This window comes from Platichthys flesus, chromosome 3, assembly GCF_949316205.1.
Source record: "Platichthys flesus chromosome 3, fPlaFle2.1, whole genome shotgun sequence".
Lineage (NCBI taxonomy): Eukaryota > Metazoa > Chordata > Actinopteri > Pleuronectiformes > Pleuronectidae > Platichthys > Platichthys flesus.
The window spans coordinates 1332650-1358421 of NC_084947.1; the positions used below are offsets into that span (position 1 = coordinate 1332650).

Here is a 25772-nt window from a genome sequence, read left to right on the forward strand (position 1 = left end):
TGCTCTTTAAATAACATGTACTGTTATTATTATTATTATTTTGGTAACGATTTGAACACGTTGAAGCCTCATGAGGAAGAAAAACAACTAATAATAATAATCCTTACAATTTCAATAGGGCCTCCTAATGTCCGGTACTCAGGCCCTAATTAAATATGTTGTAAGAATTTAGAATAAGTGTTTTAATTCATTACTATTATAGTAATTGTTAGAGACAGACTATTTCTAGAGTTTCAACAACCTCGTGTTTTGATCGTGTGTCATCAGACGCCATCTACTTTGAATCTCCACGTTGTTGAGATGACGTCATTTAAACATGTTGTTGTACTGTTACTAGAAAAAAAAAATACTATATATATATATATATAGTACTGATAATTCATAGAGCTTGATTGCTCCTTCAGTTCACACTTTGTCCACAACGTGGGAGAATTGTACTACTCAGTTTTTTTTCTTTGCCATGTGACAGAATGAATAAATATATGTTGCATGATGATTTAAAAATATGACATTATTTAGCAGCTTTGTATGATGATTAAATGTTCGTACTGAGTATTTATGGCTGGCAGCTTTATTTAGAAAAAGCAGGAAGTTGACGTTACACCCTGGTGAAGTTGATGGTGCAGTTGAAGCTCTGCTCTTTATAAATATACCTTTAGCCTGGATTGAGAAAGAAAGTAATGATATGTTCAGATTCCAGCAGAGCCCTTAAAATAGTCACTCAGACACAGGACAGGAAGGACATCATCTTAGAGATAGCACATACTGTATTAGTAATAAAATGTTGCGCACTGTGGCAATGATAAACGCTTCACTTCCTGCGTCCGTCACGCGATGTCGATCCTTGCCTGCTAATTGCTCATTAAGCTTCACGCTATCAATTGCAGATCACATGGTGAACATTTTATGTAAATTGAATGATAGTTGTAAAACCAAGCTTACTTCCTGTTGCCAGTAGGTGGTGCCATCAGTATTATTACATACTGACTAATAGATCTGTTCAAGTAGGTGCTCTGATGTAGCTTGAGCAATTTTGTGTCAATTGGACAATGTTACAACAACTTAATTTTCACACTGATCAGTAGGTGGCACTATGACCCTGAACTAATATTTGTATATAGAGCTGTACAGGTCAGAATTGTGATCATAGGTCAGTAGTTCGGAGCCCGTTGGATAATGCAGAATGGATTAACAAAGTACTTCCTGTTTAATGGTGAACCAGTAGGTGGTGCTATGACACTGAAGAAATATTGACACACAGAGCTGTTCAGGCTTGGACTCTGATCATGTGACAGAAGTTTGGTGGTGATAGAAAAATGCACAGAGGAGTTATAATAAATCCCTGTCGATCGCGTATCATCAGACGCCACCACCTAGTTTTAATCTCGACGTTGTTGAGATGACGTCATTTAAAGTTGATATGAGCGAACATGTAACGTGTGACGTCAGAAATTGGCGACTTCCTGTTGCGTATTTCCATAACACTCCGCCGAACTGTTGTTGTACTGTTACTAGAAAAAAAAGATAAAAATACATATATACAAAAATTACTATATATATAAAAATCATAGAGATTGATTTCTCCTTCAGATCCCACTTTGGTCCTCCAGGTGGCAGTATTGTTCTGCTCAGCTTGAGCTAATGTTGTATCCGTTCTGACTCCCCCTCCTCTCCAGACGGGGGCAGTAGTGCGCCGGTAGGATGTGGACTAACCTCCAGTGAACCTAGAAGAAGCAGCCGTGTCCTTCACTCATCTTCCTCCCTCATGTGAGCGTCTGTCACCCGGAGACACTCACTCATCAACCCGCCTCAGACCCTCCGTTGGCCCGCGTCCTCAGCCCCGTCCCCGCTGCTCTGCTGCGGCCACACACCTCCACCATGTCCCGCAGGCCCCTGCTGCTCCTGCTGCGGAGCCTCGCCGAGCTCAGACCGGGGACGTTACCCGGAGCTGCGACCGCCAGAGCCGGCTTCACTCAGCAGAGAGCCCGGTCCTCGACGCCCCTGAACGGCTTCCTCCAGAGAGCGTGTCCGCCGCTGTCCGCGGTGAAGAGCACTCAGCTCGGCCTCTGCACCAAGGTGAGCACCAGAGCTCCAGAATTACTTATAATTACTTTAATAAGTACAACTCAAGACACGTACTAGGCTCACTGAAGTACTCTAGTATTTGTTTACATATACATATATGAGTACAGTACCTCTGCTTGAGTATTTGTATATAATAACAGTATAAGTAAGTATAAATGCTATCAGGCTAAATATTGTGAACATTACACATGTACCAAATACCTCAGTTAGTAAAGTACTTAACTATGATGTACTTCTACCTGGATGACTACATTATTATATATATGAATATAATACAGTATAGCAAGTAGTAGGGGTGTATATAAGGGCAGTTTAATATATATGTGTGTGTGTGTACTTGTATGTATATATCAGTGTACAGTAACCCTTCCCCCCCCCCCCCCCCCTCCCAGGCTGGACCCCCGTGTGAGGACGAGTACCCCCCGCTGCCGGCCTACCAGAGCGTCTCGGAGCCGGAGAAGAAGGAGGTGTTCATCGTGCAGGTGAAGGGTCTCCCCTGGTCCTGCTCGGCTCAGGACCTCATGCACTTCTTCTCTGGTGAGATCCTCACCCGCTCATGTGTGTGTGTCTGTCCTGTGTCAGAATCCTCATGTGTTTAAATCCCGCTGCTGGTGTGATGTGCTGCAGAGTGCCGGATCCGGGACGGGCTGAAGGGGATCCACCTCACCGTGGACCGGCTGGGGAGGTCGTCGGGTCGAGCCTTCATCGAGCTGGAGCACGAAGAGGACGTGAACAAAGCTCTGGAGAAGCACCGGCAGTACCTGGGCCCGCGATACGTGGAAGGTTCGTCTCCTCGGTGGAAAACCCGTCACGCTGAGGCTCAGAGGGTTCATAGAGGTTTCCTGGAGATGTTCACAAACCAGTTAAATGATTGAGTGGTGCTCCGTGTGCGTCCGCAGTGTCCGAGGTGACGAACAGCGACGCCGAGGCCATCCTGAACAAGGCCGTCACGGCTCCAGCTGAGAGCTGGGTGGTGAAGCTGAGGGGCCTCCCCTTCTCCTGCTGCCAGGAGGACATCGTCCACTTCTTCTCAGGTGAACCACAGGACGGATGAAGAGTTCCACTCACCTGTAACTGCTGCTTTGTCAATCTCACTTTCAAACTTATTATAGACTAGAAGGTAGCTCGGAGGGTTTACACCTCCTAACCTTCTTTTATTACCATGTTAAGAACAGTTGAAACAAATTAGTCCAGGTCCTGCCTGTTGACTCGGATCTCAGACGGTGATGAAAACAAAAACCTGTCCGGCTCATCAAGTTTTTTACTGTATTTGAAATATCTCCGGATCTGTTTTTGATTGTCAGGTTTGGATATTGCGGAGAACGGCATCACGGTGGTCACGGACCACAGAGGAAGGAACTCTGGAGAGGCCTTTGTGCAGTTCGCCTCTCAGGAGGCAGCAGACGGCGCTCTGCAGAGGGACAGGGACGTCATAGGAAACAGGTTCGACTCTGCACAGACAGCTGGTCCTGTCCAGCTTCTCCTCTGCCCGAGGTCCTGGTAGCTGACTTGTTGTTCCTCCTGTTGTACGAGCAGATACATCGAGGTGTTTCCCAGCACGAGTGAGGAGATCCACTCGAGCTGGAGGAAGAAGAAGGGGATGAGTCCGGGCTCCGCTCAGAGCGGCGCTCAGCCGGGGAGCAGGAACGTCTCCTCCGCACCGACCAACCACAGAACAGGTGACGACTCCTTCTTATCACTGACCTGGTCCGTGTCCCCTCTGCTAACATGGAGGAGGCGTCTTTTCCTCCTGACGTCACCTGACACCACGTTTCTGCTCCGTCAGGTTCGCCACCGAGCTCCACGGCGCTGCTTCACTACATCCACATGCGAGGTCTTCCCTTCCAGGCGTCCGGAGAAGACATCGTGAAGGTGGAAACCAAGATGGAGACGGAAGAGACGTTGAAGCTGGATGTTTGTTTTGATTTTTAATAATTGTTTTTCTCCTGCAGTTCTTCTCTCCTCTCGCCGTCTCCAGGATCCTGATCGAGTGCGGCGCTGACGGCCGGCGGAACGGCGAGGCGGGCGTTTACTTCAACAGCCACCAGGACGCGGCCGAGGCCCTGACCAGGAACAGACAGTACATAGGTGAGGCGGAGCAGGAGCAGCTCCCGTAGTCCTGTTTAAAACCGTCTGTGAGATTAGAATCACATCAGCAGTTTATATATAAACCCGATTCCAAGTTTTCAGATTCTTAATATTAAATTTGATCCGTAATTAAATAAATTAACAAACCTCAATTGTTCAATTTCACCCTCAAACAGAATAATATGTATTCTTGACAAAAGATTAAAAAAAAAATATATAAATATTTTTGTCATTTATCACTTTCATTTAAACACAGGTCTAATTTCAGATTACATAGATTTAATCTTCTGTTATTTACAAACTCAAAAGACAGTCAGTCATTTTAAATTTTACTTTTTGGCCTCCTTTATATTAGAACTTATCATATTGCTGTTTTAATATCATAAACATGTATAACGTTATATTATAAAATGATCACTGATGTTAGAACTTAACTTTGAACTTTCTCTATTTTTCAGGGGAAAGATACGTTGAGTTGTTTCTGAACTCTGCATCAGATTCTAACGGGAGGTGAGAAACACTGATTTATTAATATTCGTAATAATTAGAGATGCTGCAGCCACACTCAGTCATAAACATTCAATAATTGACAGTTGAATCATTAATAGCAATAATAGGTTAATTTGAATGACATGTTGAAATTAATCTAACTTACGTATAGTGGGTGAACTGGTTTCTGTCCTCACTGTGTCATAGCTTCCTCTGAGAATTAAGTAACAAACAACTCTGCTTTTCTGTTATTAAACTATATTTAGTTTTAAAATCTTGCTTTTAAAAAACAGAAGAGAAGTTTTTACATTTGAACTGAACGTGTGATTTAATATTTCCTCCTGCAGATGAACGATGACGACACCAAACTTCTTCATTTACCGACACAACCCAAGATTGTTGCATTGATTTTCCAGCCTGAACTGAAACAATAAACGAACCTGGTGTCAAAGAATCAAACCTGAATCACAATGGTTATAAATATGTATTAATTATTTAAACTACCAACATAAACTCATGTAACTGCATCTACGAAATAATTGGTGAAGATGAATCGATGACATTTCTTCAGGATCAGTTTTATTAAAGACAATTCTTCTCTAAGCTTCAAGATGGTTTAAATTAACTTTGGAGTCGTCACAGTTAAAATAGAATAACATTTTATTGATCTCAGAAGCATTTCCACATGTTACTTAGCTCCAATGAGAGAAATCTACAGGTTTGTCTGGATCCAGCCTCTGACTCCTCCCCCTCCTATGACCCAATAATACATGAAAACAGCTGATATGTTGATTTGTCCTCTTCAAACCAGAAAAACTCAGAATGCCGTTGGAATCTAAAAGCAGCAGATTCTATGAAAGCTTAGTTAACGTCAGTGACAGCAAAGAAAACATTATACCCAGAATGATTCATTATAAATCATAAACATGTGATCTTCACCTCTGTGAACCTGAAGGAGTCATTTTACTTTTAGGGAACAGATTCATTTGCTTTCTTGCAGAGACAGAAAAACCTCTTTTATCCGTAGTGGGAAATTAACAATCAACATAAATCCTCAAACTGTCCGTGTAACATTTTGTTTTTTATGCAAAGCCAGGACAGCTAGACATAGCCATGCTAGCTGTTCCCACCCGTTTCAAGTCTTTATGCTAAGCTAAGCCGCTCACCTGCAGACAGATCTCATATTTAAACGTAGATACGCGAGCGTAGAATCAATCTCCAATAGATTCAGACTGAAAACATCAAGACTGTGATAAAACATGAGATGATATCTGTGTATTATTTAAATTTTGCATGTATTTAGCAAATTTTGGAAGATTCTAAACTCAATCGAGTTAAATATACATTTCCCGAAAATTTGATATTGTGTCAAATACTTTTTACAAACAAACAGTCTATTATTGACACGTTTAATATCTGTGTTCAAAAGTGTTTTATCTTCATCTGTACAGTCACATTTCATTAATCAGCACTTACATCATATTCTGATGTTCAGGATTAAATCTGATGTGTTGTGAAAATTCCAGTTTTTCCTTTTGTATCTTTTAAAAATGGAGGTTAAAATATTTTCAGTTGACCTTTGACCCATAAGTCCACTCAGTGGACACTGTGGAAAGTCAGTTTCTAAATGAGATGATTTTCATAATGCCCGACCACTTAGAGCTGAGGAGGTGCAGGTTTCTATTTAAATAATAAAAACACCACAGCAGCTCAACACCCGAGGTTTTATAACCACAACAGCATCTGCTTCAAATAGAAACCTGCTCAGCTCTCCGTGGCACATCTGGACACCGCTGGATTAAAAGTAATTAAAAGATTCCACAGAGTTCAGGAGTGAAAAAGTGTTTTTCTTCGCGGTGCCAGATTCACACGTCGATGTGTCCGAGTGCGTTCATGTGGGCGTGGAGGCGTACTGCTGCAGCAGCTGCGAGTAGCAGGCCACGCACACCGTCTCTGGGAGGATGGAGGACGGCAGCGGCAGCTCGTTGGACACGCAGCTCTCACAGAAGACGCCGCTGCAGTTCTTACACTGTTTCTGGAGGAAGAAGAGGAACAAGGGGTTTAACCAGATAAAGTTCAGGATCTAGTGAATCTGTGGCTTCGTGAGGAGAAGCTGGACCTGGAGGAGGTCTGAGCTCTGCTGAGCCAGGCTCTCATCGTACCTTTGTCTTCAGGAGGGAGTCGTCCTGCTCACACATGGTGCACACGGTCGGCTCACTGGTCTCCACACACGACTCCTCCTGCAGGGAACAGCAACACGACCGGGATTTAACAAACTGTGGATATCTACTGTGTGAACACCAGACTGCACTTTACTGTGAGCTCGGCAGATTGTTTGGAGAAACCTGTTTAATAAACTAAACACAGGAAATACAAAGCTGCCCTTAAAAAACTCATCTTAAGAAAATATGTTTTCTGAATGATGCTGAGGTGACAAACAGAAGCTGCTGTCAGACTCCGGAGATTCTCTGCAGGTGTTTTGTGCAAATGACAGAGTGAGAGTCTCCGGAGTTTCTGTGGAGTTAGTTGTGATCAATAAATCACGTGATGCACCAGATTGAATACGTGACTTCCTGCTGCTCCACCTGAATCCTGCAGAGGATTTGTTGGTGTTGAGAGAGAATCTGTTTGTTCATGAGGCAAACTGTGGGGAAAGTCTGGACCCAGATCTCCAGGGATCCTCCACAGGATATAAACTCTGACTTATGTTCAGAGGAAATGAGTTTTATGTAATAAATCAGCAGCTTTATTTATGTCTTGCACTTGATTTATTGGGAGGTGGTCAGGAAGAAGGACAGCCACACAGACAGCAGCATCTGAGCTTCAGGCAAGAGAAGTACAAATGTTCTTTTTATCAGGACAGGTTTAATAATCCTGTTCCACAAGATTCTTTATTCTGAGAACAACAACATTTAAGGATGCTTCATTAATGTTCTCACCAGATATGTGAATGATCAACATTACCTTGATATAATTATAGAAAATTATTGAATTCAAAAGAAGTTTCCTTCAAAATATATCAACGGTTGCAAGGAGTTGTATTTTATTACAAATGAGAGATTTGGGAAATGGAAGCAGAGGCAGATTTTGTTATTTTTGTTGCCAGTAATCTTTGTGTATATAAATTTGAAACGTTAAAGGTTTGTTTACAGGATTTAGTAGCTCATAAACTCAATCACACAGGTCTGCTGTAAAAAGGTAAGTTCTCACCGGTTCATCCTCGTGATGTGACAAAGATCTGAAAGAAGAAGAAGTAAGACAATTTAAAAGTCGATATGTGTCCAGAACATGAAGGATCTTTGTGACACAGACTCTGATCCACTCACAAACTGGAGCTCAGACTGGTTCTGTCCTCGTGTCCAGCATGTAGCGGCTCAATGTCTCTTTTCCCTGACGGAGACTCTGGGAGCTGCTGCAGGAAAGAAATCTCAGATGATATAAAAGAACTTTCAACTGGACTTGAAAGTAAAGATGAGCAGAGACGTACTCTGGATGTGTCCTCTGTGAGTCTCCTCTGCCTCGGAGGACTGGAAGGTCTGGGACCAGCGATGAGATGATGCTCGCTGCGCCGCTCTCGCTCTCTCCTCAGCTCGTGATCCAGGTTTGACCTGAAGCATCAAGAGGAAGACCAAGCAGAGGACACGGATTTATATAAAGACAGAAGACACATTATTATCATCAGGAGGTGAAAGCTCCTGTTTCCTCAGCGCTCACCTGTTCCTCCTCAGCTGCTCCACCTCCGCCTGCAGACTCTCGATCTTGTCTCCAAACTCCTGCTTGAAGAGCCGGTTGCCCTCCAGCGCCAGCTCCCTCTCTCGCTCCGCCTGCTTGCATCTGGGTTGAGGCGAGCGCGTTAACACAAACTTATGATCAAACGAAAACTCGATGAAGAGAAACATGGAGGGAGAGAGATGAATTCCAAACTTAAATAACAAATAAGTAAAAAAACAAGAGGAGAAAAGGTGAAACTAAAGCCAAAGAAGATGAAGCAGGCTGTGTTCGTTCATTGTTTTATTCGCCTAATGATTACTACAGTTTACACCAATGTTATGTTCACATACAATTCAAAATTAATAAATTAATTTTGCCTTTTTATTCTTACGGTACATTTCTCCTGACCTGGCCTTCCACTCTTGTGGATCAACAAATGACAACTTAACTCGTCAAACCATCGGGTTCTGTCTTTTCTTGGTGTCACACACTGAACCAGTCTCTGTACTGGTGGAATTCTTCTTAACGACATTACAGCCAGTCCACTAGACTCAAACATCCAGGATGTGTCCAGTGGCACATGATCACCATCCTGTCCATCACGTGGACGTTCAGACTCCTCTTACCTTTGCCATTAAATGGGGGTGTTTTTAAAATTTCTACCAAAATAAAAGCAGAACCCTGATGTGGCGAACACACCAGTCAGAGAACACAAGGACTAGGGGGGGGGCTGCTAAAGGGATCGATTCAGTCCACACTACTCAAAGCTGATGCTGGAGAGCCACTGAAGGAGGACGTGGCGAGATGGTTTTTAATTTTCAACGGAGGAGCATCGTACAGAAAAAAGAGAACATCCTAGTTGGGTTATTTCTATAGAAGCCGGGGGGTTGTATGTTTATATGCAGATGTGAGGCGGCGGCTCGGAGCTACTGCTGCAGCTGGAGCAGCTTCCCCGCCGCAGAGTTCAGGTTCTTGGCCTGCTTCACCAAATGTTTCTCACTGATTCAAAAATAACATAAATGATGGGAAATAAATAATGATTGAGAATGTGAAGGAGAGAGACAACAAACAGGAGGGTTAAGAGATAGATGCAGTTTATTGAAACCTTTAAAAACCTTCTGTCCACTGGGATATTTAGAATATGAACGATGGGGTTGAACTGGTCTCACCTGCTCTCCAGCTGTTTTACTGTCCCCGACATCTGGTTGATCTTCTCCTCCAGGCGAGAGATGACCTCACTCTTCTGTTTAGAGCTGGCCTCTGTGCTCTGAGGAGGAAGAACCACAAGTCGCTGTTAATGGGACTGAAAGGACAAAACAACAGTAAAAATTCATTCAAATTAAATTGAATTTCTTAGTGTCCATACATGTCAATACCACTATTTTAAAACACTGCCCATCTCATATTGATGAATTCTCTTCTTAAATTAAAAAAATCGTTGGTACGTCCTGACTTCTCTCCCTAACACAAACAACTGACACATGAACCCACACTGAGTTGAAACAGCAGAACTAACACAAACGACAAACATCACAACAATCACAAGCAGTCCCAGGAGACACATCAGGACGTGTGAGGACAGATGTTAATATCGGGTGTGAACAGGGGCAAGCTGTGGATCTTGTTGGAGCTTTTCCTGAAGTCGAAGGACAACAGACGAAACGTTACCTGTGACTTGTGGCTGAGCTGTTGGTTGATGGCACGAAGGTCCTCCAGCTGCTGCCTGAGATCCACCAGGGCGTCCTGCTTCTCACAGATGTCCTTCTCCAGCATCTTCATCGACAGCTCCATCTCCTGCTTCATCCCGATCTGCACCTCCAGCTCCTTCTCCACGTCCTGCACACAGAGTCACAACGTCAGACGCACTTGGAGCTCGGAGCAGTGAAAGATTGAAGTGTCAGTTATATATTGTTCATATGATTTAACAAACAGAACTCAGTCAAAAACACACAGGTACTAAACAACACACATTTGTGAACATTGTGTATTCTCCAGTGATGGAAAGTGAATAATAAAATGACGGATTTGTGGAGAACCATAATCTGCATGTACCACTGATACTCACTTTATTACTTTATGAGTAAATATAAACTGCTACAGCATTTAAAGCGACACTTCAGTCTAAAGGTCGGTTACATGAGGCTACACAACCGTCAGAAACGCACCAATCGAAGAACAGTTTCCTCTTTGAGCTGCTTGCGTGTTTCACCGAGCGCCTGTCCATCTGCTGCCGAGTCGCTTCTCAGAGCCTGAAGACGACAGGAACATGTTCAATGATGTTAGTGATAATAGAGGATCCTTGTTTCATGTTTCATCTCAATTAAAATAATGTGATAAAATGTTTTCTTCACCTTTCTGGACTCCAGCTGATACGAGCTCTCCTCTTGTACTCGCTCCACGTCTTCTTGTAGAGTGATGATCCTATTGTTTGCCACGGCAAGCTGAGGAGACCCAAGTGAACAGAACATCTCGGTAAACAGAGAGAATCCCTGCAGATTTACAATGAAGCAGAAATGAAAACATTTACAAGACTCACCTCCTCTGTGAGCTTCGTGTTGGACTTTTCCAGAGCGTCCACCTTGGCCTGGAGGTTATTTACTGACGCACTGAAAACAGACAGACACGTCCCGTTAGAAGAAAGAGAGTGAAGATGGAGAGAAGAGAGATGGAGAGAAGAGAGATGGAGAGAAGAGAGATGGAGAGAAGAGAGATGGACTGAAGAGAGATGGACTGAAGAGAGATGGAGAGAAGAGAGATGGAGAGAAGAGAGATGGACTAAAGAGAGATGGAGTGAAGAGAGATGGAGTGAAGAGAGATGAAGTGAAGAGAGATGAGTGAAGAGAGATGGAGAGAAGAGAGATGGACTGCAGAGAGATGGACTAAAGAGAGATGGACTGAAGAGAGATGGAGTGAAGAGAGATGGACTGAAGAGAGATGGAGTGAAGAGAGATGGAGTAAAGAGAGATGGAGTAAAGAGAGATGGACTAAAGAGAGATGGAGTAAAGAGAGATGGACTAAAGAGAGATGGACTGAAGAGAGATTGAGTGAAGAGAGATGGACTGAAGCGAGATGGAGTGAAGAGAGATGGAGTGAAGAGAGATGGAGTGAAGAGAGATGGAGAGATGGAGTAAAGAGAGATGGAGTAAAGAGAGATGGAGTAAAGAGAGATGGACTAAAGAGAGATGGAGCGAAGAGAGATGGACTGCAGAGAGATGGACTGAAGAGAGATTGAGTGAAGAGAGATGGACTGAAGAGAGATGGAGTGAAGAGAGATGGAGAGATGGAGTAAAGACGAACCTTAAATGTCTGTTCAGCTCCTCCACGTAATTCTTCTGATCGAGAATCGCTGTGATCTGTCCGTCACTGAGGAGAAGAGAGATGATATTTTAGTATTAAAAACATAAACAGAAAGTTAACTGTCAGTCTCTCTGGTTTGAATTCATCTTAAGGTCAGGAGGCAGCACTCACCCCTCTGCACTCTTACTGCTGTGTCCTCCATCTTTGAGGTACATGGAGAAATCGATCACTCCGACCTGTGGAGGTCATTGAACGACAGAAAGAGAATCAATGACAACAGAAACCACACGACAGATATAATATAAAAGAACAAAATCAATATCTTCTTCACTCTTCATCACCATTACCGCTTAAAATCTACATGACACGAGTTACCAAAATAAAAGGTAATTAAACCTTGAATAGAATTGTGGATTTCTCTGAGTTTGAACATTGTTCGAAACATTTTGGATAGTGGGAGTACAAAATAAATAACATGGGTATAATCATTTATTTAAATCCAGTATTTACATGAATTCTCCTGGACCAATTACTTAGTTTCTTACTTAAGTTTGAACGTCAAAACATTCTGAACTAAAGTAAAAAGAAACAGCTGCTTCACCCCGTCTCGTTTATGAAGAACAATCAAAGTGTTTAAAGTTGAACCGTCACATAAAAATGAAAGCCACCACATGAAGAGAGAACACTCCTCCTTCCTCCCTGTGACCACGGATCATAAACTGGGCCCTTTGGGTTTCGTCTCTTTCTCGTGTGACGTGGTGTCAGTGAGTGAATCACCTGCGAGTCCAGGTCCTCTCCCTTCATGCACAGATTGGCATCGATGACGTTTAGTCCAACGAGCAGCCCAGCGATGACGGCTCCTTCCTCCTCCATCATCAGCGCATTGGCCTCGTAGAATTCACTACACACAGGAGACACGAGTTCAGCAGAGTCAGCATTACATTTTAAACCTTCTAATAACATATAGAATTTAATTTATTCACGTTTCACAGTCAGTGTGAAACATCAAATCATCACAAACAAACAAACAAGAGATTTACAGTATAAGAAGTTCATTCTGTGTTAGATCCTGTGAAAGGTCTGAAGCATAAATCTTTAGTTTCTGAAATATTGCAACTTTAAAAAAGGGAGAGTGGCCCGAATACAAAAACGTTTGCAGAGTATATAATACTTTTTAAGAGCTGCAGAAATAGCATTTGGTTCATTTCTTTCTAAAAGTGCATCATGTGATCACACACACCTGAGCAGGTCCTTCCTGTTGATGATGGTCTTCATGTAGTCTGAGAGCTTCTTCTGCATCAGAGCGAGTCGTAACCAGGCCCGACCTCTTCCTAGAGGAGTTCTGTCAACAACCAGAAAACAATTACTGAATATATAAACGTATATCAAACTTAATATCAGAAACTGCAGCCAGAGTTGCCTCAGTCAGGTCATTCCTGTGCCTTTAAACCAATTTATGACGTTTTGGGCACAGATTTTGTAATAACACTTAAATCTAGAAGGTGTCGGGAGGATCCGTCTACCACCTTCAGGGAAACGAACTCACTTGAGGCCCGGCAGGTCTTTGACGCTGGCAGTGATCTCTCCTGCTTCAGGCGTCAGCTTCTCCACCAACTCCAACGCCCCCCAGAAGGACTTGTTCTGCCCCAGGAAGGTCTTCTTAGCTGACGGTCCACAGACAGTGAGAGGTTATTTAAGGAATCTGGGTCACAGAGTCATGGCCCTCAAACTGCGACTGACTGAACCAACATCCATCTGAACACATTCTAATAAAAATACAGAGTTCTAGAACTTTTAAGCAGCAAATTGACTTAAATCTATTTTAGGTCTAGCTACTGATCACAGGATTCTGTCCACATGACAGGGTGACGTGAGAAGAACTTACTTTTCAGGCCGTGCTTCAGACAGTGCTCCATCACCACAAAGAACTGCTGCAGAGGTGCGTAGTCCGAGTCCAGTGTGCGTCCCAGGTTCAGAGCAGACTCGATCAGGCCCTTGATGCTCAGCTTGGCCATGTTCATCAAGTTCAGCCTTTCAATCGCGATGGGATCCTTGGGATCTGAAAAGTAGACAAGAAGAAACAGGACAGTGTCGTTAAAGTCCTCATTTAATAATTTATATTGTTTATTTTCATGTCAGGACAAGACACAAAATTGAAACACAATTTGATCTTAGACTAAAAAGTCAGTCTTTTCTCTCAAGACCCTTTTTTCTCTGGACACGAGAAACTTGTTCTTCCTCTGAATCTCCTGAACATCACAAAGTGACCTGATCTGGAAAATAAGACGACAGCAGCTAGAACGAGTCGGGAGCTAAACTTAGCAGGAGCCGTCAGTTCTGTTTTTCCTTCAATATAGAAAAACACCAAATCTTTTCCAGGAAGTAAAAGTCAGGTTGTGGAGCTGGATAGAAGAAAATCTTTGTTTCATTATAAAACCTGTTTCCTGTGAGAATATGAAACCAAACACTGAGTGTCCAACTACAGTCAGCGCTTCATGATCCATCTATACGTGTAGAACTAATCCATTATTTATATCAGTACATAACACACACTCAGGCTTTTAGTGCAGCAGCTTCACAGGGTTATAGTTTCCTTCACCATCTGGTTGCTTCCTGTGGATGTGATGGTCTTTGTGTGAAGATCTGATTACAACCAGTTAATGCAGATATGGGACATCACTGGTGCTGAAATGGTGTAAATCGGGGCTGTTTTAGTAGAAAAGCTTCACAGTAAAGTTTATATTGTAGTATAGTATAGTAATTAATACTGTGGTGAGAGTTGACAGCTTGTTAAAGACGGAACAACCTGACAGACATATTACATCTAATTCAGTTCAAATCACAGACGTCTGACTGCATCACATGACGTCCTGTAATAATATTAATATAATAAATCCTTCAGATTCTAGAAGTAAATTTCCAGTTTTATACAAACCAACATTTTCTTAATAATTCAGGACAGTAAAGTCAACGCTAGATGAATTATTTTACATAGTTAATGGGATTTTTGTCTCAACGTCTTTCCTGGTGCTTCTTACATTGTGTAGATCCTGTTTACATTAGAGGGCAACAAACCAACATCAATAATTAACTCAATATCAGTATCAGTCATTCTCAGACAGAAAATCAGATTCTCCAGTTCCTCATCAGAGGTTAACTCCACTCGTGGACTCTGCATTGAAATGAATAAACCTCAGTATCTGCCGGAGTGAAACAGACATTGTCAAGCGAAGAATAAAATATTGATCGTCCCTTTTAATAAACCCGGTCATCTCACGCACAACATTAGAGACTTTATCCTGCAGACACACAACAGGATAAATGTCTCTGTAGGTGTCGAGGTTCCTGTGTAACATCATTACAAAAGATCTCCTTCTCAGCCGGAGGGTGAAGTGCTGCGCTGCTGAATTTGCCAACTGGCCGAGGAAGAGTCTGAACTGCCGACCTGCCGGGTCTGTGCTGAGAGAAGGCGGGGCGAAGATTCGAGGAAGTCTTCATCTCTGACAACAGACACAACATCATCTGTTGTGTAGAACGGACAAACCACCGGAACTCAAACGGTGAAAGCGACACAAACAACATGACAACTGATTTCTGTTGCAATTCCTGCAAGGATTTAAGAAAACAGGCCCATCAAAATCCAGCTGTCCATTTGATTTGCTACAGGCAAATTCATTCTGGTGACAAAACAACCTGCACTTCCGGGTTGATTCTCATCCCCGTCCTATTTCCTGGCAGCGTCTTCCTGCTCCGAGGAATCAAACCTCCCCCCATGAAATCCACCATGACACAGCTCAAACAGGACACCACGGTCTCCAGGGCTGAAACGTGCAGCGTCCGGAGACCTGGTGTACCACCACGCCCTAAACAGACTGATGAGCTAATCCGTCACATTACCTTCAAGGGCCGGCTCGGGGTCCGGGGTGAGCGAGATGTCGTTGAGCTCGCGAAGGCAAAGCCACTCGCCATCGACAGACACGCGGAAGTTGCAGAGATAAATGGTCTCGCGGGCGGCCTGGGTGATCTTGTCGGTGGTGGGAGTCGGGGTTTCGCTCTGGGGCGTCAGATCAGCCATGATGACTCAGCTGATGTGAGGCAAAACCAGCACCGCCGAGGGAAAAAGGCGTGATGGCTCCAGAAGCCAGCGAAGGCCCCAAAAAAACAACAGCTCAGGGAGAGAGAGAGACCAGAGAGGACGAAAAGAGACAAAGGAGAGAAAAGGCCAAGACGGGGGGGGGGGAAGGCTGGCAGCAGCGTTTAGCAGGTGGTGGAAAGGGTGATGCTTCTCCTCCTCTCTACGCCTGCATCCTTCTCTCCTCCTTGCTCCAACTGAGTTAATCACACTGCCGGCTTGAGAAAGGCTGCCCTGTCCTCTCCTCCTCCTCCTCCTCCTCCTCCTCCTCTTCAACCTCCGATTATCCCCTTCTGTGCAGACAGGGGGATGGGGGGTGGGGGGGGATTTAATATGCAGGAGAGCACCGGGTCTGGAAATCACAGCCCTCCTCCGCTCAGCTCAACACCGCCTCTCTCCGACTGGATTGCCTCGGCACCGCAGTGAATGCACTGGGTGGGTGTTGACCAAGATGGCTGACATCAGTGCTGGGTACAGCAACACACACGGTCACGTGAGCAGATGGTGCATGCGTAAAAAAACAGGAAAAGGATGGGGGGGGGGGGGGGGGGATATGCTCAGGCAGTGCTAATGATGCAGCTGAGAACTCATCCGTCTCTCGAGCATCAACAGCCTGACCTGGATCTGAGGCCTGTTCTTTGATAATGCAATTACTGAACTGCTCCGTCATGTGAAGACAAACCATAGACGGGACCATTCAGAACCTCCATTAGGTGAAGCCACAGCCTCTTGATGGCCCCCTGGTGGCTGGCAGCAGGATAGATCATTAACCCTGCCTTCTCCATGTTAGCAGATGGGACATCGGCCACACTGCCAGGGCTCAGGAATATTACGTCCATCAAGGATGATATGTTTTTATCTGCATTTGTTTGTTTGTTTGTTTCTTCATTCGTTTGTTTGTTAACTGGATAACGCAAAGACTGTTTTTATGAAAGGGGTGTGGCCACTGTACAGAGTTATATACTGTATTCATTACTGAGGCTTATACTTTTGTGGATTTGTGTTCTCTTGACGTCTTTGAATGTTTAGTTTATTTTCTATATGAACTATGTTGTAAATGAGGTCTCTCCCTTCGTCTGTTGCTGAGTTAAAATAAGAATTCCATGAATTATGATGAGCCAGCGGATGAGACAGCAGTATAAAGTAGATTACACGTTGAAAGAGTCCTTAACCAGCTTTAATTTGTATTTTCTGTTCAGTTAAAGAGGTGAATAACTGACACAACTCATGTTAGGTGAGAGAGAGTGACATGTGACACAATAATTATCACCACAGACACATGGAGCTCAAAGCTAAACCAGCGTCTAACGACTGATCCACCGTTAAATTCATACGACAGCAAACAGCAGAGTGACTGTCAGAACTACACAAAGAAGAATCAACCTCTTCATCATCTGTATGAACCATTGATATTGTATTTATTCATCTGTTGTGCTTGTGGTTTTCTACTGTTCTCTCAATTAGAAGCATATAAAGTTTCTGCTCATCAAATGTTCTATAAAATACATTTGCCATTACATTTTATTGTTTTACATTATTTCACATGTACACCTCTTATTGTGATGATTCACCCATATGTACGTGTGTGTATGTCTGTCTCTCTTTCTGCTGTTACTAGTGAAAGTGGATCAATAAAGTTTTATCTAATCATGAAACACACAGAGCTTGTTAGCTTGTTTACAGCTTGTTTACAGCTTGTTTACAGCTTTGTCAGTTGACGGACGTGACACATTTAATTACTGAGGATTCAATCAGTTCGAGAAGAAAATCTGTGACTTGTTTTACCTTCAGAATTCAATATACATTAGTTAATAGAATTGTATTAAAGTAAAAAGAGACAAGAAGTTGTTTGTTTGGGAGAATCCAAAGTTAGCTAACTCCTCCAACAAGCTAGATGCTAACAGCTGGTACTTTAGTGTAGTTGTGTACTTTATGTATTTTAAGATGCTAGCAGCTGATACTTTAGTGTAGTTGTGTACTTTAAGTTTATTTAAGATGCTAACCCCTGGTACTTTAGTGTAGTTGTGTACTTTATGTATTTTAAGATGCTAACAGCTGGTACTTTAATGTAGTTGTGTACTTTATGTATTTTAAGATGCTAACAGCAGGTGCTTAAGTGTAGTTGTATACTTGATCTATTTTAAGACGCTAACACTAGGTGCTTTAGTGTAGTTGAGTACTTTAAGTTTATTTAAGATGCTAACAGCAGGTGCTTTAGTGTACTTATGTACTTTAGGTATTTAAAGATGCTAACAGAGCTCAGTGTTGTTAGCTTCTTTATGTCAGGAGCTCATGTTTTCTGATGGAAGTCTAGAAAGTGTTCTTACTCTTGTTCCTGCGCTTAGACTCGATCCTCTCGATCTGGAAGTCATAGTGCCGGAGCGGAGCCGGGGACCCGGAGCCCGGCTTCCCGAACCGGACGTTAGCGGAGCTCAGAGCCTCCCTGAAATAAATCACCGAGGTCGGGGACAGTGTCTCGTCCGGGCTGTCAGCGTGTCCATTCCCGTCAGTGGAGGTCCTCCTGCCCGGCCCGTGCAAAGCCTCCGGCAGTGCATCCTGCTCCGCCATCCTCCTCCTGCTCCCCCCGGTCAGACCCGCTTCATGTGACCGGCGGCGGGGCTCGGACTGCGGGTCGGCGCTCAGCTAGTTGCGGTTAGCCTGTGGGGCTACACCCGCAGAGGTTAGCAACACAACCGGCAGGCCGCTCCGGGGAGTCAGTCCGGGTTCAGTCCGCTCGTCCCGTCCTCCACCGCCGCCTCCTGACCCGGAAATAACTCGGAATTAGCATTTTGTTCGAATTGTTTAATTTCGCGAGATTTTCAGTTCTCACGTGACCAGAGACAGTGCACGTGAACGGAGATGCGTCGCGAGCAGCAGATCCTTGACCGCAGAGCTCCCATGATGCCTTGCGGTGGCGTTGAGCGACTCGGATGACTTGTGCCTCTTCCGCTTTCAGAGCCTCTGAGATGTTTACATCGAGTGTGAACTTTGAGAAACAGCGCGGCCTGCAGGACAATAATACAACTACAGCTTAACGACGAAACAGTGATATTATGGAAAAATGAAGCCTGAGTAATAATAATAATAATAATAATAATGATATAAACAAAACAATACATTTCTCATCAATACATAGACATAGCAGATACAGTACTACTACTTAATGGTTGGTCACGTTACAAAACGTTAAATACCGTTTGAAGCCATCCTGCTCCGAAGCTCGTCCAGTGTCCAGAAGAACCTGGTAGTGGACCCGGTTCTCACGTCTCCTCAGCCGGACGAGTCCGCCGGCCCGAGACCCTCGTTTCCTCCGGCCTTCAGGTAAAAGTGTTTCCTCCCCGTCGGGGAATTGAACCCCGGTCTCCCGCGTGACAGGCGGGGATACTATCCACTATACTAACGAGGAGTTAGTGAAACATGGTGTGTGTTTGTGAGTATTTATTCCATCTTTATCCTTTGCAGCTAACACCAAGTTGAGAGACGATAAACAATTAATACAATATAAATGTTTCCATAGAAAATATCTTCTTCTTGAAGAGAGAGAGAAACTCATTCAGTTTCACACTAAGTGAACTGTGAGGTAACAGGGTTAAACCAGACCTTCATTTAGAATCAGGGTTGAGTCCTGAACCTCTGCACCACACACACATTAGATCTATTATAGCAAACACACACACACACACACACGTATGATGAAGGTCACAGATTAACAGGAACACGAGCAGCAGCAGCTCAGTTAGTCGCTCCACAGATCCAGAGGAATGCTGACGACTCCGTTCACCTCCAGCATCTGAACAACAAACACTGGTCAGCTGGACGATCAGACACTCAATCACTCAAAAACAGAAACACTCAAAGACTCAATCACTCAGACACTCAATCAGAACTAATTCATCTGACTTTGTCCTTCAGATGTTCTAATGGTTCATTTTTTACGTTTGAGCCATGAAGCCCACGTGGCTCCAGGAGCCAGAGGTCACTTCACCTCTGAGACGGAAACATCTGAAGAGCTGAAGAGAAGTCGATTCATCACAGCAGAACGTGAACCTTTGATTTAATGTTTCATCACTCAACACTAAAACAGATGAAGTTGTTAAAAAACAAAGTTTCAGTAAGTGGTTTCCAACAAACAAACAATACTGAGCAGAACCAGAAGATGGCCACAGAGAGGCCCTCAGCACAAATACACAACAGATACACAAATATTACATTTAAAGTTTTAGAATCTGACGTTTAAGGACGCTCATCAACTTTGATGATCCCTGACTTTTTTTTCTTCTGTTGCCGTTATTAGGTTAAAAAGTACATATCGTACATATCGCCACCTGGTGGTTTGCTGCTGTATGGCTCATAACCTACACGTCTCATAGTTCTTTCTCAAAGATGGTTTCAGACATTTTAGTTTTCGTCTCACTGATGTTTGTTCGAGAGTTTCTGATCAGTTTGGTTTGAATTAGTTACCTGATACAAAAATGCAGTGTGACATCATGATTGACACTGAGTCCTGATTGGTCGGATGCTGCACATTGATCTGGTTGAAGTCAACAGGTAATTCTTTAATAAAACTAACTGGAACGTTACATTGAGATTAACCTGATTGAACCAACATGGTGGAACTGCTCAGCTGCTCTAACAGGATTTAACTGAATAACTCAACAAATGGACATCAAGCGGCTTCGGAGAGTTCAGAGAAAAAGGATGAGCTGCTGTTCCTGGAACAATTTCACATGAAACCCAGTGGAAAGTCACCAGGAATCCAACCAGCAGCACCAGTACAGGCCCACGGTGAAGAAACAAAGTGCAAAGCTCCAACAGGCCGAGGAGAATCCTCCTCAGAACCCAGTCCAACTCGTGAAAGGCTTCAGAGAGGGACTAGAGGATAAATCTGAGGAGAATGTGAAACGAAGATGTAGAAGATGTCCCTCGATGTTGTTCTGTCTACACCCCCCCCCCCCCCCCCCACCCCTCCATGCACATGATGGAAAAACATGGAAATGTGTTAAACAGCAGCTGTTTAGCATTATACACTCGTGTATGAGGGACGATCTGCTCTCACACTCACTTGTCTCCGATATGTCCTACTGATGTTAGCCTTAACAATATTTTGTGTTATGAATAAAAACATTAATCGTTGTTTTGAGAACAAATTTCAATTTGTGGAAAATGTAAGTAGTTTTGGTGAAGAGCCCAGAATGGAAAATCTCACTTTTCACTTTGTCGTTATATGGTCAATGGTTTTGTAATTATCTAGAGCTTTTCTAGTCTTGATGACTCAAAGCTTTTTACAGTAAAGTTTTACATTCACCCATTCACACAGTGCATCTCTTTGCAGCACATTGTTATTCTATGGGGGATCTCTCTCCCGGCTTTGTTTTGGCAATAACCACGACTTTCCAAAAAGAGTCAGGTGTCCGAGCGACTCGTCCACCTGAAACATTTAACGTTTCATAACCTATACCCTGGATTCTCACATGAATTTAGTGATATGCTCCCATTACTCAGTATAATTTACATCTTAAATATATGAGCTGTCCTCGCTCTCTGTTAGAAGAGAAACTGTTTCATCTACTATAGTTATTATCTTTTTATTGTTTTACTGTTTCTCATTCGTGTTTTTTGTGAATGTTTCTGTGTTTTCTGTGTTTTCTGTGTTTTCTGTGTTTTCTGTGTTTTCTGTACTCGGACACATTTTAAATGATGGTCTCTGTCACTGTTTGTGTTCCACAGTTAAAATAAGTGAATGAATAATCTCACGTGAGCTCGGAGCAGAAGGTGAAACAGAAAACAAGGTTCATCTGTCGACTCAGTTCTGACTGAACTGAACTTTATCTAACTTCAAAATGTTGAATTAACATCCAAAATGATTTATTATCAAAGTAAAACTTCAGTTCCTTAAACATTTACTCTGGTCTCCTTTTCTTTTTCATTTGTATCCAGTTATTATTTTTATGACTCCACTTTCTCTACTTATATAATAAAAATAATCAGCTTTATTTCGACCTTTCATATAAGAAATCCGACTCAAAGTGATTTACATGCAATGCACATTTCTTCTGGTTTTCTTAGATCCAGAAATCCTGAGTCAGCGGGAGACGAAACTAAATAAATGTATTTTAATGGAGTTGAGACTTGATCAGATTTGTCCAGTCATGTCTCAGACAGTGAACAATCCTGAAAGTTCAAATCAGAGCATAAAAGCCAATTTACTGTCAAAGCTCTTTTCCTTTTGAACAAGAAGATTTCTATAAAAATCCTGTAAACAGAAAGTCAGAAAGCTCGGAGGTGATTTGAGGCTTTGAGAGAATAAATCCTCCGAGATTCTGTTCTGAGGAAACACGAGAGCTCGGACTTCAGATCAAAAGTGGACGAAGCCTCGTAGATTTGTGTTTATTGGATTTTGAAAACGTGTGTTTGTTCTTTTCTGTGTAAATATTTCTGATCTTTTGTTTTCAAGGTGAAACAGAGAAGATGGAGACTCAGTCATTTAACAAATATCCCTTCATGAACGTAAACTGATGATTTATCTAAACATGTGTTTAATTGATTGCTGTTAATCTTTGTGCAGTGTCACGTCGCTTCCAGCAGATGGCGCTGTAGATCAGGACTGCTGTCATTCACAGTTTAGCTAAATAAACAATCCCCTATGAATAATTATCCTGTTGTACTTTTTATTTCTCACTTTCAGTTTTAATGCTGCAGATGCTCACAGGAATATATAAACACAGATTTATGTGATCGTGATTACAGATCAGGTTTCACATCTGTATCCAAAACCTCTGGAGACTTTGTTCAGTGTGAATCAATCACAAAGAACCGGAAACCAACAGAAACAGAAACTTTCTCTGATTGAACTTTTCTTCTGTGCCTGGTTTCACTCAGTTCCACAGATTCCTGTTGGAGCTGCGCGTAAAAGCTGTGGCACCGCTGCATCGCGCCATGACGCGGTCCGGCTGGAGGGGCAGCAACAGAGAGTGTTGACCTCACCCCCACCCCCCCTACCCCCCCCACCCCGGAGGAGTGGCGTTGACAGAAGGATGGTCCCGCCGCAGATAGAGGCGGCAGCTCGGTGCGCGCACCCGCCGCGTAACGCCACAGAGAAGCGTGACGGAGCAGCGAGAGGAGACGTCTTCACCTTCAGCCACCGCAGGTCTGACACCAGGAGCCGGACACTCTGAGCCACAGAGACCAGCTGCAGCGGTGAGTCCTCCTCCTCTTCCTCCTCTTCATCTCTTCATCTCTTCTTCTGTCTCCTACAGAAGCGACCTCCTCTTGCTCTGCTTCGGCTTTAATCTCTTCTCAGGCTGAGGCTCAGCGTGGAGCGGAGCGGGAATCACCCGTTTGGAGGAGGACTCGTGCGTAAAGGCGCAGCTGGAGTGTGTTTGCGTTGCACAGACAGAACTTGGAACGCGCGAGGCGAGAGATTTATGGGCCCGTTTCAAACTCCACTGCTGTTTTATCATTTGGTTTCTTCGTGCATCCAGAGCAGCTGCATCCGGCTGTTGGGTCTGTGCTCTGTGAATCCATCCCAGGATATTCACAGCTCTGGCAGAGGGGCCCACAGAGGGTCAGCATGATATTCAGATGTTTGTGTATCTTCTTCCTCTTCCTGTGTTCCTCTCTCCATGTGATGGCATGTGGATATTTCGTGTCTCCACAATTAACTTCCGTGCCAGCAGCAGGTGCACAATGAGTGTGTTTGGTTCCTGTGCAGTGTGTTTCACTGTGTGTTTCACCTGGTGGCACAGAGGACTCTGCTCCTCTACACAGAGCACATGAATGACCTCTCCGTGTGTTGCTCTGTCAGGTCACACATCAAGAAGCCGCTCTGGTGATCCGCTCTGCCCAGCACATTCACTCAGGAGAGTTATCACACACATCCCGCAGAGATGAGCAACAAGAAGTAAGTGACTCCAACAGGCTCACACACCCAGCTGTACTTTGACACATTCCACCTGCAGACGTCTCCTGGTGGGGACATGGGAGGATGGACAGCTCAAGTGCAAAGACTTCTGACAAGTTAGATCCGCTCTGATGGACAGACAGAGGAAACCTGTAGTGTTTCTGGTTCAGCTTGAGCTGCTCTGCTGAATCAGCTCTGCACAAACTTAGAGGTCGTTTACTGTTTGACCACGTTAAAGTCTAATCTCCGAGACATGAACCTCCGTGTAATTGCTTCACAGAGATCGAAGCCTCTGAGAAAAACAAACCTCGGAAACAACTGAGAGTAGAAACATGTGGATTTAGTCCTGCACAGACACAAGAGCCTGATTTCTGCTTTATATGAGATATGATGATATAATAATTCCTTTATCCATCTTTACATGTGTGACTGCGACCAAATCGTTGGATGGATTTCTCTTAACCTGAGGAATCAGAAGCTTAGATACATAAAACATGTTTAAACTCAATTTATTCCTAATATCCCAAAGGGTATTGCTGCAGGAAGCTTCTCATTGAAAACACATTGAAAGTCACAGAAACAGATTAAAGATTCAGCCCAAACTGTGTCAGCTGAGAGCCTTTATAGATTTTAAAAAGTCCTTTTCACTCCAGCGTTTCTCGGCTTCACTTCCTGTGTGTTGTGTCTCCTGTGACGTTTATTTTGAATATAAGCAGTGGAAAGTTTCGTTGTCACCACGAAACATCTCTACTGAGACATTAAAACTTCACTGAAGTGAAACCTCCACGTCGTCTTACCGAAGGTGGAGAAACCCTGAGAGTTTCAATGAAACCTGAGATCCTGGACACATTTGTTCATATCTCCTGTGACAGCTGCAGCAGATGATGGTTCCAGGGTCGACAGAGCGTCAGCTGCAGAGAGCCGAGCTCCTCTGGACACACTGTAGGACTGTTGTCCCCACGAGGACAGAGATACGTTATCTGTGACCTGACACACTGATAGCTGCTAATTTACAATCACCAGAGCAAAGTCACAGCCTGTGAAGCTCTGGTGGCTCCTGTAGCTTGTGAGAAGGTTCAGCTGAAGCTCATCAATACGCACATGTTCACATATTGATCAGAGGAAAAGTGGAATACTTCACATTCCTGAAGCACATGTGTTTTTAATCTAGGTTCAGATTCCTCTCTCTCTGCAGTGACGTCACTGTGACGTAGTTTGAGCAGAAAAAGGAACTTTGTGTTCTGCATCTTCTGTCAAATGGGATTTGAACATTTTGTGCAGCTGACGACTTCTCATATTTCAGAAGCTGCAGTCGTTGGACTCTTTAAAAAAGATCTTTAAAACGTGAATTATACTTTGACTTTAAAGTGACTTTGTGCGGAAGTAGTTTTCCAGTGGGTGTGATGAGATGTTAACTAAAGTGAATTATTCCCAGAGGACGTTGTTCAGAGGTGTAACTGAGGATTACTCATTCATACAAGACAGCAGCCTGCAGGCTAGACGTAGCAGTAGTAGTAGTAGTAGTAGTAGTAGTAGTAGTCAAAGAAGTAGTAGTAGTAATGATAATAATATAATTTATTGGTATAGTACTTTTCTGAATGTTAGAAGGTGTTTCACTAGATGATAAAAAAAGTTAAATGTTGCTTAACTTGTGTCAGAGCCTGTTAATACCTATGGAATTATTTTATTGTTTCTACCTCTGAGTATTTCGATCTGGTCATATAAATATAATGATCAGAAACTTGGTACATTTCAGTGACTGCAGCTCAAACTGGAAAAACGTGTTCACAGAAATCTCTGAACAAACGAGACATCACTGCCGTCTTTCTGCTGCCACTGGTTTAATCAATATACTCACTTTATTCAGAATATAAGTTCATAAAAATAATCCTGAGGTTGAAGGAAGGTTTAAGATTTGTGTTGTAAAGTGTCAGGTTTGATAAAGAGGTTGAAAGAAGCCTGTTGTTGCCTCAGTTGTTCCATAGGGGGCGATGGAGGGAGAAAGAACAGCAAAGAAGCTTCTGAGGCAGAAACTACATCTACTACAAGTTGATCAGACACAGTCACACA

The 25772-nt window shown here is 43.4% G+C and overlaps 3 protein-coding genes and 1 non-coding gene across 7 annotated transcripts in view; 2 read left to right on the forward strand and 2 right to left on the reverse strand.

The window, feature by feature from the left end:
* Window positions 1-1731: 1731 nt before the first annotated feature.
* grsf1 (G-rich RNA sequence binding factor 1) lies at window positions 1732-5127 on the forward strand. Its single transcript, XM_062381261.1, has 10 exons — window positions 1732-2076; window positions 2478-2622; window positions 2713-2868; window positions 2985-3119; window positions 3390-3528; window positions 3622-3764; window positions 3872-3957; window positions 4038-4173; window positions 4632-4683; window positions 5010-5127. Exons 1-10 carry the CDS (start codon window positions 1879-1881, stop codon window positions 5011-5013), a joined length of 1194 nt encoding a protein of 397 aa, XP_062237245.1. The 5' UTR covers window positions 1732-1878; the 3' UTR covers window positions 5014-5127.
* A 177-nt stretch (window positions 5128-5304) lies between these two features.
* On the reverse strand, window positions 5305-18549 carry rufy3 (RUN and FYVE domain containing 3). 4 transcript variants are annotated; one of them, XM_062381257.1, is made up of 18 exons: window positions 18130-18547; window positions 13556-13729; window positions 13217-13334; window positions 12911-13012; window positions 12448-12571; window positions 11842-11906; window positions 11671-11736; window positions 10910-10979; window positions 10725-10814; window positions 10539-10622; window positions 10042-10209; window positions 9543-9640; window positions 8377-8496; window positions 8150-8270; window positions 7989-8074; window positions 7873-7900; window positions 6825-6902; window positions 5305-6697 (listed from the first exon to the last, which is right to left on the reverse strand). In XM_062381257.1, exons 1-18 carry the CDS (start codon window positions 18368-18370, stop codon window positions 6554-6556), a joined length of 1977 nt encoding a protein of 658 aa, XP_062237241.1. In that variant the 5' UTR covers window positions 18371-18547; the 3' UTR covers window positions 5305-6553. The 4 variants fall into 4 exon arrangements, with proteins under 4 accessions (XP_062237241.1, XP_062237242.1, XP_062237243.1 ...); XM_062381258.1 differs by lacking the exon at window positions 18130-18547 and adding an exon at window positions 15568-16132; XM_062381259.1 differs by lacking the exons at window positions 5305-6697; window positions 6825-6902; window positions 7873-7900; ... (1 more) ...; window positions 8150-8270; window positions 8377-8496 and adding an exon at window positions 8656-9372 and having other exon boundaries at window positions 18130-18549.
* Window positions 18550-19136: 587 nt separating this feature from the next.
* On the reverse strand, window positions 19137-19208 carry trnad-guc (transfer RNA aspartic acid (anticodon GUC)). The gene has a single exon. It is a non-coding gene; the product is annotated as a tRNA-Asp (tRNA).
* A 3648-nt stretch (window positions 19209-22856) lies between these two features.
* slc4a4a (solute carrier family 4 member 4a) overlaps window positions 22857-25772 on the forward strand; it is a 45166-nt gene continuing 42250 nt past the window's right edge. The window contains 2 exon segments of the mRNA XM_062381263.1: window positions 22857-22999; window positions 23607-23702. Of these exon segments, the coding sequence (XP_062237247.1) occupies window positions 23689-23702 (14 nt within the window). The 5' untranslated portion in view covers window positions 22857-22999; window positions 23607-23688.